Source organism: Micromys minutus (assembly GCF_963924665.1).
Source record: "Micromys minutus genome assembly, chromosome: 19".
Lineage (NCBI taxonomy): Eukaryota > Metazoa > Chordata > Mammalia > Rodentia > Muridae > Micromys > Micromys minutus.
Window position 1 is genome coordinate 18,203,198 of NC_137954.1, and position 13,114 is coordinate 18,216,311.

The 13,114-nt window shown below is 37.6% G+C and overlaps 1 protein-coding gene across 1 annotated transcript in view; it reads left to right on the plus strand.

Moving 5' to 3' along the window:
* Positions 1-13,114, plus strand: part of CPS1 (carbamoyl-phosphate synthase 1) — a gene marked incomplete at both ends in the record, with an annotated part of 104,874 nt that overhangs the window by 56,754 nt on the left and 35,006 nt on the right. The window contains 3 exons of the mRNA XM_080932798.1: positions 11,142-11,283; positions 12,541-12,606; positions 13,018-13,081. Coding sequence (XP_080788924.1) covers positions 11,142-11,283; positions 12,541-12,606; positions 13,018-13,081 — 272 coding nt within the window. The remainder of the gene's footprint in view (positions 1-11,141; positions 11,284-12,540; positions 12,607-13,017; positions 13,082-13,114) is intronic.

Sequence of the window (13,114 nt, forward strand, 5' to 3'; positions counted from 1 at the left end):
GAAATTACTCTTATCCAATATTCTATGGGCTTCTATGTTTTTTTTATGCTACATCAATTCCAATAATATGAATATTTGCTTCTCTTCCCCCATCTCCCCTTAATGCTATAATGAATGGCGTGAAGAAGGGGAGAGTACAGTTTTAAAGGGTCCGGTTTCCATCTGAACTTCACCATGTTTGTGTGATAAACTATGCACATTGGTGGGTGCTGAAAAATCACAGGCATGCCTATTGCTTAGGGAAACAATCTCAGGAAAGCCTAGTGAGTTCTGCTTGGGCATTCAAGTGGTAAATTGAGCTCAGTAAAGTCGGCCATTTCCCTGCAGCCAGAAACTCCTGGCTGATGTAATAATGCAGGTGTCACCTTAGCTGGAACAGTCCCTTTGAATGCCCTCTCCTCCACATGCTAGTTTCTATTGACTTTTTATTTAACTTGCTCACAAGGCATGGCAAAATCAGACAAGAACACTTTGTGCTTACATTTGATTGAAGTTTCCAAGGGAAAGTGTCACCCAAGAGTTGTTAGAGCTTACACATAAGAGTGAGACTGTCTGTGCTTTGGTTTCTGGTGTTAATTTGTAATTTCTGGTTTAAACCATTAAATAGAGAAGTAACTCGAGGAAACTTATATGAATATAGCATACTTGCTTGTTAGAATTTGTTTATTTTGAAATAACATACTTGTGATGCTATTTATTCCTTCGGATGTAGAAACAAGATGCTTTTGGTAGGGTAATTTAGAGCAGTCCTGATTCTATTCTCAGGAAATGGTACTTTACAGCAGTACCAACTTACTGTATTTCTTAGTTTAATCCTAATTATAACACACGCCCCCTTCTTATTTTACTAGGCAGATACACAAGGTACTGAATGTGATGTGTGAAGTGTTAAACATGACAGGACATCCACTTTTCCGGTCCCGACATATTCCTGTTCTGTGTCTTTAGTCTTCATGTTCCTAGCCATCTATACAGTGAATTTTCTTTGTCTGTTTTTCTTTTGTTCCTTTGATTTTCTGAGACAGTATTTCAGGAAGACACTGTTTGCCTTGAACTCACTCACTAGGTAGCAGAGCTCGGCCTTGAATTCCTGATGTTCTGGTCTCTACCTCCTGGGTGCTAGGATTAGAGGCATGTGCCATCTTGCCTGGCTGTGAAGTTCTTTGAGAGTATTAAAATTGAAGAGTACTTAAACAAGAATATTTTTTTTTCTTAAAAACAGAAGTATTGCTATGGGAAATTTTATGTCCCAGAACTAATACAAAAGTGCATTATATTTTAATTTGATTTTATTTTTTTATGTGATGAGATAGGTTATTTTAAGTAATCTTATGGGTGTAATATGACTCAATTAATTTTAATAACCTATTTAATTATACATGATACAAAAATTTACACAAAACATTTAATGTCCTGAGAAAACCCTCACCTATTAGTTAAATAAGAATGTCATAGTTTAACAATAATTGTGACTTTTTCAAGTATAGAAGCATTCTTATGATTCTGGTATGAACAAGATATTTTACTCAAAAGCTTGGCAGAATGCTATTCTGATAATTCATATTATGCTTTATATATTTCTCAATATTAATTTTACATCTGAAAAAATTAAAAGCATTAAATTGATTAAAAAGCACATATACTCCAAGTGTGTAAATCTAAATCTATTAATCATCAATAATTTCTTGCTTATTTATATTTTCTAGTTGCAGCATGATGGAATAGTCATTTACTTGATGTCATTATTTTTTATTAATAACCATGTTCATCTACTAGCAATTACTAATGAATATTTATTTGCTACCTATTGTGTACAAGGTCTTGTACTAGGTCCAGTATCATTTGTTGAAGAATAATTTTTAGTTATTAACCTGTCTTCAATGTGCTTATAATCTATATAAATAGCTGCACGTGGATTGGCTTCATTGATGAACATGGTAAACACGAAAATGTTAATTCAGGGAAATTGAATGAAGACTAAAGCTCATAGGACTAATACTCTTGCATATATATCTTATATCTCAACATGAGTGACCTGAGATCATCTTCTTGTATATTTCATTCTATAAATGAGGGTCCTGAATACTTAAGTTAATTCTCCAAGGTTTCACATGGTCCATGCTGGAGTCAAGTCTTAGTTCAAGGCAACTATGCTTGCTTTGCTTTAAAACATCCCATTGCTACAACAGCAGCAGCTTGAAGAGAAAATTTCCTATAAAATAAATCAATGGGAGGACACTTTCAACAGCCTGGAATAATGTAGTAGGGGTTGTTGGAATGGAAGAGAGTTGAATGAGCCCAGTGAAGTTAATTATAGGGAGATAGGAGGAAAGCCATATAGGTAGGTATGCTATGAGAAACATGTAGTAGAAGAGGAGATGAATTCTATGTAGGAAGTGAGAAGTATAGTTGCTGGTATTTCTTATGCTAATCTTGTTATTTGTTTTAAGTTAAAATTTACTATTCATGTGTGCATGTGTGTGATGTTTATGTGTGAATAAAAGTACATGCTATGGGGTATGTAGTTAGAGTAGTAGAGTTGTTTCCTCCTTCCATTGTGGATGCTGGGATTGAACTCAGGTTTTCAGGCTTTGGTGGCAAGCCCCTTTACCCTCTGAGCCACCGCACTTGCTTACTATGCATTTGCACTAGTTGTTTTAGAGTAAGAACTTTCCTTGATTTGTAAGAGTATCAAATAGAGTTCACAATTCTAAGGAAGAGCATAAATCCTGGAATGTATACAAATGATTTAGAGTTGTCTATTTATCTTATATTTTCTTGGGAATCAGCATGAATTGAGCAATCAGTAAAATTTATATGATAATATACCAATTAAACACAGAAATACTATTGGTCTTAATGAAAATAAAAAAAATTCTCAGTTGTAGCAAAGAAGGGAGAAGGTAATTGAACACACAATTCTCAGTTGCTTAAAAAGGAAAAACCAAATTACTAACTGCAAGATGGATAGTCCAAGAAATAAGCTGATCTGGTGTTAGGTGTTTTTCTAATTATTTAGGAAGGTTCTAGATGAGCCATTTGCTAATAAAGTAAGATTTATCTAATTGTTTTGTATCATTAAATACAGATCATATATATGTAAGCACCAAGGACTATAATACTTTCAGGAAGAAGTTTTTATTATTTTTTGAGAATAGGCAACATTTATATATATTTTTTTCTGGAAAAAATATACATCTTCAAAAATGTACATTTTGGGCCATTTTTTTTTTGTTTGTTTTGTTTTTGAGACAAAGGTTTCTCTGTGTAGCCCTGGCTGTCCTGGAACTCAAACTGAAATCAGGCTGGTCTCAAACTCAGGGGTCTGGTTCTCTCTACCTTCCACATGTTGGAATTAAAGACATGGCCCCATTTTGAAGTCTTGATGAGAAATCTCTATGAATTCTTTTAATTATGCTAACAGAGCTGGTTTACTTGGTAAAAAAGGTTGAGGCGAAATTCAGAGATTGTTTTTAATGACGATATCTGTATTTCTCTTGAGACCTTAAAGCATGTCGTATTATTGATGGAGCCGGGAAATAGTATGCTCCTACTTACTGTCGATGGTGAAACTAAGTCACACCAGAGTGTTTGCCATGCTTTATGTCATGTGAGAGAGGAAAAGTCAAGGACTCCAGCTCAGTACCCCTGCCTTCATTTCTAGTCAACAACTCCTTTTCAAAGCTCTTTAGAGACATAGCTTTTAAACAGACAGTTGGAGATCAGCTCTCTTCAGCTGTCATGTCGTGAGCTGTACATTTTCCTGCATGAATAGTTGACCTCACTTAGAGCAGGAGTATCGTAATGAACATGCCCTTTTCTAGAGCTCTTCTGGGGGACCATTCAGGCAGCCTGACAGGAAGAAACCTCAAAGGCCATCTTTAGAAGATGTAAACAGAATTTTTAAAGGAATGAAGATCTCTGAGGATGTCCTTTAAAACATTTGCTTTATTAATAGTAACTTCTAACATACTTACTAATATGCATATATTTAAATTAGTGCACGAACCTCCTCTTGCACATCGAGGAAAAACAAAATAACAGAGAATAAAAATCATGCTGGCAAAATTATAGAGAATGTTGCTCCCCTAGGGTATCCTTACTTGTTAAGACCCGAGATGCCACAGAGATGGAGTGTAGGAACGACCATGCCTCCTGTTGGTACCCAAAACACCTGGGAGCATTCCCTTCAGAATTTCATTGTTCATTTTCAAGGACTGAAAACAAAGATGTCCATCACTACCTCAAGGGCTGTATACAAGGATGCAATCTAGGATGGGAAGAGACAAAGGGGGAGAGGTATATGGGCATACTGAGACAGTGTCTCTCTATAATGTGGCTCTGACAATTCTGGAAGTCATTGTGTAGACCAGGTTAGCCTCAAGCTCACAGAGATCTGCCTGCTTCTACCTCCTTAGAACTAAAGGCATCTACCACCACACCTGGAAATAATTAGTACTTTGGTATTCATAGTCACAGGAAAATTACATTATTAAATTTGACAGAGTGTGAGTAGCCTTAACAGGTTGAAACTAATACCATTGTATTTCTGAATCACCAAGGATTCTAAAATTTATTTAAAGATGAAGATATGGCTGAGGATGTAAACTAGTGATAATGTGTTTATTTGCATGCCCAGGGCATTGGACACAAAAATAAGCAGAAAATTATAAAATGGAAGAGAGGTAATCATGTAGCATACAGACATTAAAAATAGACTATTTAAAATAGCTACGGTATCATTTTCTTGCGAAGTTTTATAGCTGATAGTATGGTTTCCATCTTTCAAGCTAAAGTACAGTTTTACACAATGCTGTCTGTTGAGAACCAGTACTTCAGATACTACGAAACTATGAATGCCAGCTTGACTCAGGTCATGTTAAACCACTTCCAAGATGCCATGCTTTCTCACAGACACTGGTATGGCTCATGTCTGCCCTGTGTGTCATGTGCAGATATGAAGGTCTGACATTCCTTCAAAGACCCCCATTGCTACAGAGGAACATGCCATGATCCTATCAGAAATGAAGAGATGCTAATAACACATAGCTTGTGGTTTCCCTGTTGTCTTCTGCTTTTCTGAACACCACTCACGATTTTGCAGAGTTTCTTCTGTAGTTCTCTTAAGGATATAGGCTTGGCCTCTTTCCCCAAAGGAAAAAAGATGACATGGGAAATCATCCTCCCACCAGTGGCGATAGCATGATTGCAGCACAGTACTAATATTTGGAAATGCCAAAAATTATTAGCAATGTTGTTCAAACCCCGGGGCAGAAGTAGGCAAGGGTTTGCAGGATGAGAGCAGGCCGCTGTTTCTCTGCTCTTATTAGACCTGGGGTCATTTCCTGAGCACCAGGACCAGCGCTCCCAGCTTTTGCCTTCTGTTTTTCCTAAGAGAAAGGACAATGATAAAATTGCAGGTCCATCTCATAATTGCAGGCTCCGTAAAGTGCTTATTTTCACATTAGAGCTCGTGCAATATGGAGGAAAATTTGTTTAGCATGGCTTGTGAGTTGGTGGATCAGAGGAAGGCAGTCAAGTGGCAGAGAGGACCCCGTGAGTGCAAAGCTCCCCTGGTAAATGTGATGCTGCAGGCGCTATTCCAATCCCTTAATAGATTTCCCCAGCTCCTCGAGCCAGGTGAAAATTTCCTCATTAAGGAGAACTTATTCCATTTCCTTTCATCATTTATTATTGAAGACCAAGTGTGAGTGGAGGGAGTCTCGGATATTACAGGGTAGAATTTTAAACAACAACAAGATCCACCTTGGGAGTCTGAGAAAGAGAGAGGAAAGCTTGTGTTGTTTAAACCCAGAGAACACACAAGGGGCTTCCCCTGCTGGAGAAGCAGAGCCAAGATGTCTAACCAGTAAGAGAAGACAGCAGAGTGAGCAATACTCCCATTGTCTCGATTGAAGACGTTTTATCTCCTACATTTTTACTCCTTTATTCTGCGCTGCTATGTAGAGAGAAGCCAGGGATTCTGAGAGCCCTATGTCCCAGGCATGAGCTGTGACATTGTCTGTCATGTAGATTTTGCTAGGACCCCATGAAAGTCCACTCTTTGAAGAGTTTACCTTTGAACTCTGAGAAGAAAAGCAGGCTGGGCAAATAAAAGTTGTATCTACAGCATATTTTAGAAGATGTAGCTCTGTAATGTAGATTTGATGTACATATGCTTAAAAGTGTGAAAAGAAACCAGATCCCAGCACACACACAATTATCCAATAATAGAAGGATCATTTATTGCATGCGTTTTCAAACCCCGTGCTTTAGTGTGCCATGTTCCCTTCAACTGATCACTCTCCTCGCTGGGTATAATGCTCCCTTGATTTATAATATAACACAAATGGAGCGTTCCCCGCTGAGGATTCAAAATACAGTTTTGTATACAAATCGAGCATTTATATTTATTTCAGTGATTACTGTGCTTTGCGTTTGTTCCAAATGAAGATTTTTAGTTCCCTTTGGAAAAATAAAATTGTTACTTTCCCTTGCCCTAAAATACAGTTCTAACTAGTTTGAAAAAGAAAGAAAACGAAAAGGCAAGAGTAAAATCATGGTTTTGGAATGAAGATGGAAGTGCTGTTTAGCAAACTGTAGGTGTGGGCAGGAAAGGAGGAGGTGCATCTGAGGCTGTTAAAAGAGGTTCTTGGTCATTTAGGATGGTGATTCTCAATCTTCTCAATGCTGTGACCCTTTAGTAAAGTTCCTCATGTTGTGGTGACTCCAACCATAAAGTTATTTTGTTGCTACTTCATAACTGTAGTTTTGCTACTGTTATGATTCATAATTGAAATCTCTGTGTTTTCTGATGGTCTTAGGTGACCCCGTGAAAGAAACCCTTGACCCAAAAAGGTTGTAGCCCACAGGTTGAGAACCACCTACTTAGGTACGGTTACGTGAACTCTGAGGAAGTTTAACCTTATCTGATTCACTGGCCTTAAGCTAATAAGTCATGTCTTTAAACCTTTTCCTCTCCTTATTGTAATGGGGTTACAGAATGAAGGTTTGTATCAGAAGAGGCTGGAATCAAGTCAGTTTCCTTCCGAGTATAAAGGCATGTCAGTCAATTTTGTTTGCACAGAAGTGACAACACCAGGAGACAGAGATGCTGCGCTCTCTGCTTTAGGGTTTGGTCTACTTGCAATCACACAGCTTCTAGCTTGGGCAGAAAAGCTTGGTCTGTTTTTGCAATTGCCACGGTGGGTCAGCATTAGCCCCCATTTCTCACGGAAGATGACTGAACATTGCTATATAATGTGTCATGTCTCAAAGCAGAAATTAATAGCAGAGAATGGACTCTTAGAACAATCTTTCGTGAACTTCGCACAAAATCCCAGATGTCCAGCATTTGCTTTCATTCATACTCTGAACATTGATATAATAATCAGTCTGGTTCAGCGAGCTCTCGTTTTCAAGATATGCCAAAACATCATGGCGGTTGTTGGTCTAGTTACAGAAGAGTCGGTGTTAAAATAGTTCATTTGTTTGCTGTGAAACTCTTCTAAGAATCAGCTCCCAATCCTGAAATTTGCACTGCACACCTAGCTTGATACCTTGGTTGTAAAATTCTCACCTGGTATTGTATGCAGGGGTGCCTTTGAGAAGAGCTCTGGTCTAGGACTGACAGACTAATGGCTGTTTGTCCATCTCTAACACACTAAGGCCTCTTTGTATGCAAACATTTTGGATTTTATCTCCCATTGCTCACTCCTGAGACACACACAGATTCACCAAGCATCTGTGCACATAAGTGACTTGCCTGCTCTGCTGTGCCCGGCCACGTTCCATTGCATGTTCTAGCTACAGGCTCTCAGTGTATTTCCGTATCCTTCTTGAGCATGACTGCTCTAGGTTACTTGGCATACGGTTGCCCTTACTTATAGAATACCCATCACCACCCTTCACCTTTATAGAGCTGAACTGTCTTTACATTTATTTTCTCAGCCCGCTGTTGCTGGAATATTTCTCAAATGCAGCCTCCTGCACTTTATCTCTTTTCTTTGACCTCACGTTACACCATGCAGCTTACCCCCATGTGAGTTATTTCAGATCCACATCTTTCCTCTGTGTCAAATATTCCCCCATATCACCTTGGGCATCAGTTTTCAGTAGAAATTGCCAGGAGGAATATTCTGTATGTTGCATTGTTGGATAGAGTGACTTTGTGTGGTTATCAAGCAAATTGGAAGGTGAGTGACTACCGATGAAAGTTTATGAAGAAACCTTTATTATTTAAATAGCCGGCTGACTAGTGGCTTGTGTTGTGGACAGCACAGTTCTTGAGCATGTAGCAAAGGGCTTGACATATCTCAGTCTGGAACAATAGAAATATCAGCAATCCAATAATTTTCTCAGCAAATGCATTGCTATGAGGAAATACATACATATCAAAACCTACTTATGTTAAAACTCTAAATAGCAATTAAACAACAAATTCAAGGCATTGGGAGGAATGACAGAGGAGTCTTTAGGTCCAATAAGAAAAAAATGGACTTGGGAAAGTCAAAGCAGAAATAATCTACAGTAAAACCAATACTAAAGCCTAAGGAAATAGCGCACATAAACATATGCATGCACACGCGCGCACACACACACACACAACACACACACACACACACACTCACTCATCTCTTTTTTTTAAAACTTAGAACATAAATTAATTAAAAGTTGATGATTAAAACATGTGAAGTGCTAATGATTCAATTCATTTATATTTTTTTATTTGAAAGAATAATTTTATTTCTGATACAGTTATGATTGAGTTTTTTTTTTTTTTTTTTTTTTGTAGATAGTCTCTAGTATGTTCAGGGGGTGGTCTCTAAGATATAATGAAGCAGACTTATTTGATACAAATTGTTTATACATGGCTGTCTTTTGAACTTAATGCATTTACTTATGGAAGAGGATTAAATATGTGTTGATAAATACCTACCTTCTTTGGAACAGTGAGCACAGAAGACAGGACACAGAAGGGAGATATGTGTAATGGCCTCAAAAGCTTCTATGTGTCCTGGGGACATAGAGCATATATTTCATGTTAAAATTTACATACAGGATATGCACAAAATGTGCAAAATGCTCAGTGTGCCTATTTTAACACTTTATTTGTGGCATGTACTATAGTTGTTTAATAATAACACCTTTATGTTGCCCAAGGTTTTAAATGATGTACTGAAATTTTGTTTGTATTGTTCCTGTGCCATTTGAAATGATTTACTTTAAAAAAAAACACTTAAAATTTTTATTCTTTGACAATTTCAAATGTGTCCATAGTTCATTTTAATGACTTTTTATCATCCCCACAACCCTCTCTTATCCTCTCCCACTCTTGTTGACATACTTCTTTCTTCACAAAGTTTCTCATGTTTATTTCTAAGAATTATTTTCTTTGATTCTATGTGTATGAATATTTTAGCTACTTGTATGTATGTACATCATGTATGTACCTCCTTGGATTCCTGCAAGAGTCAGAACATAGCATTGGATGTCCTATAATAGGAGTTATACACTGTTATATGTTATGAGTCTCTATGTGTGTGCTGGAACTGAACTCAGGTCCTCTGCCAGGGCAAGAGATGTTAGCTTCTGAGCCATCTCTCCAGCTCCATGCCAACTTTCTTTTTTTTGCTTCTTTTTCTTTGCTTCTTCCTTTGTTTCTTCGTTCATTCCTTCCTCCCTCCCTCCCTCCCTCCCTCCCTCCCTCCCTCCCTCCCTCCCTTCCTCCTTTCTTTCTTTCTTTCTTTCTTTCTTTCTTTCTCTCTCTCTCTCTCTCTCTCTCTCTCTCTCTCTCTCTCTCTCTCTCTCTCTCTCTTTCTCTCTCTTTATTCCTTTCTTTCTTTCTTTCTTATTTTCATCCCACATTTTCTCTAAACTCCATGATTTTTTAATTATGGATGCTTGCCTACATTTGAGCTGAGATTATTTACTGAAACATGGGTAATTTACCAGTTATCCTACTGAATCAAATGACTTGTCCTCCTCCTCAACTATATACTATTTAAGTTTTGTGAAAAGTGTTTTATTTGCTATGAGTTAGATCTTCTGATACCACAGCTGCATATTTCAGTTTTATTGTATTAAATACTAAACCATTGTAATTTAATTTTATTGTGTCAGCTATTGCTGGAAGGAGCCCTCAGGTATCAGGCAATCGATGGTTTATAGTAGCATTTTATTTTTATGAACCTTGGTTCTTTACCAATTATTTTCGTATTGGTTTTGAAATTTAGGTTAAAGGGTGGCTTTAATCACTTTTGTGCCTTTTCTGTTACATTGAAAATTAGACTAATAATTTTCATGAATTAATAAATGTTTGTCTGTGGACCAGGTAATGTGCTAGGTTTTGGGAATAATCTGATAAGTGAGCTATTTGTGGAGAGAATGTGCAGTCTTATGTAATGTTGGAAACCCAGTTCAAATAGATTCCTGTTTCACACATATAAAGACCTAGAGTAAAAGTTCAACTTTAAAAAAGAAGCCACGCATTTATAGATCATTATGTCGATAGGTTAATGGATCCCATGACAATGGCTGAATATACACACAGAGAGAAGATGGTCTGAGTGGGACATGTGTCACAGGCTGAGCTTTGACAAGAGTTGCACCAGCTGCAATGGATATAAGACAGAGTGAGAAGGGTGGAATGACCAATGGGGCAACACTGGCTTATATAGTCACTTCTCACTGTATAAAAGGAAGTCCCTAGTTATTAGTGAAGAGTAAAATTTATTAAAACCATAAACATAAGATTTTAAAGAGAAGAGGGACAGAGATAAAGAGACAGAGACAAAGAGAGACACAGAGAGAAACAGAGAGACAGAGAAAGAGAGAAACAGTGAGGCAGAGAGGGACAGAGACAGAGATACAGAGAGGCAGAGAAACACAGAGAGACAAAGACAGTGAGAGGGAGAGAGACAGAGAGAGAAGTTTATAGAAGTGTCAGCATTGCCAATGCCAGAGGCATCCCAATGGCTTAAAGAAAATATATGTGTGAGTTTTTGAAATAAAAGAGACATGAATATGCTTAGAGATGGAATGTAAGAGCATATTTTGTGCATATGAAATGGAACAGTTCACTTTTATTTGGTGCTTGTGTTTGGTTTAAACTTAAATCTTTCTTTTCCATTAAATCCCAGTGAGTCTGTTACAGAAGAAACTCTGAGGAAGGCCAAAGAGATTGGCTTCTCAGACAAGCAGATTTCAAAATGTTTGGGACTGACTGAAGCCCAGACAAGAGAGCTGAGATTAAAGAAAAACATCCACCCTTGGGTTAAACAGGTAATTCAATATCTCTTTCTATTAAGGATTTTTGTTTTGACATGTAGGTATCTTCTCAAAATTACTACTAACAAACAGTGCTTAGAAGACAACTCTAATCTGACTGATGCCCATGATGTTGTTGGGTTTATGCAGCACAGGGGTGACTTGTGCATGAATGGATAAAGACAAAGGGGCCGTGGGATGTAAAGAAAATATGATTTCTATGCTTTAAATACAGTAACCAAGATGATCTCTGTCTTTGACCTATGTCTAAACATATACGTAGTGACAGAAATCTTGGTGGAATAATATATGGGTCAGCACAGGGGCTGAGCCTCTGGGAAAAAAATCATTATCTCTTTGGGCACTAACTTTTTAAAGGTCAATACTTTATTTTAAGTGCCCCATCATTATGGTTCATTCATATTCATGGTGGTGGGGCTGGAAGTAATGATCTCATCCAGCATTCATGACAATCACACATGAACTTTCATAGGTACGCCATTTGGTTGGCTCTTTTTTTTTTTTTTTTTTTTTTTTTTTCTTTTAATGGAAGGAGTGTTTTGGCTTAAAGTACCACCAGCTGCTTTTTGTCCTTTAGAATCATTGACTTTTATCTGTGGGTTTAAGGAGCACATGTAAGCCTTTAGGTCACAAACTGGATTCTAAATATTTTCTGCTCAGCGATTATTACCTTTCTTTTTCTCTTACGAGCTTCACACCGGCTTGCCCTGTCAGCCCCAAATTCTTGCTCACTAAGCTGTGCCAGTGACCCCTGAGAGTAGAATTGATTTACTTTTTTTCCAATTATGTCCAATGAGATCTGGGCTCCCCACTGCCTGTTTGTGCTTTCTGGTATCCGTGTTACACATTAGTACTAACACTAACTTAAATCCTATACATTAATTTGCAAACCAGAAACATCCTTCCATGCATGGCATTTTGCCTCACATAGACTTCATCCATCGCTGCTTTAGGTGCCTGGTTGAGTCAGTGGTCCTTGTGATGTATGGTCATTTTATGTGGACACTACTACTGAGGGTTCCAAGGAAGCACCGAGCAATGCCTAGTTATTTACTGCTCAAGTGGCCACTAGATTATATTGCTATTTCTTTTGACTCCTTGGCTATCATAATTAACCTTAGTTTTTCCTGGCTTTATATTTGACAGTACTAGACATTAAAGAAATGTGGGAATAGCACAGAATTTCTAGTCTTTAAAAACTGTGAAAAGTAAAAAAAAAAATCTCACCACGTGACGAATTTTCTTTTGCAGATTGATACATTGGCCGCAGAATACCCATCAGTAACAAATTACTTATATATTACCTACAATGGCCAGGTAGGAACTACAAAGATCATCACATGTGGATTGCTCTGGGTTCAGCGGTTAGCCTAACTTAGGGAATGTATAGCTTTCACCTCTGATTATCTACTGATATTGATAATAGAAGTGGCATTGTGTGGGAAAGATGCCATGAGGAATGCCTGCACTCACTCTGTTAGGAATTGCCTCAACAGTGGAACCAAGCAAGTGAGAGAATATGAGGATCTGCTGTATTCTCGTGATTAAGTTGCAAATATTGAGCCACATCAACTTAAAAAATAGAGCTTCTGTGAGACTCTAACACTTAGGAATTTCCTAAGACTAATAGAAGTGCACATGTGAAAGACACACTTAGAGATGGGGCAAGTAGTTTAATTAGATGGAAGAATGACATTATAATTTCAATATTTTTCTTTTCCCCTTCAGGAGCATGACATCAAATTTGATGAGCATGGAATAATGGTGCTGGGCTGTGGTCCATACCACATTGGTAATGTGATAATGTGTTTATATAAGGCTTTAT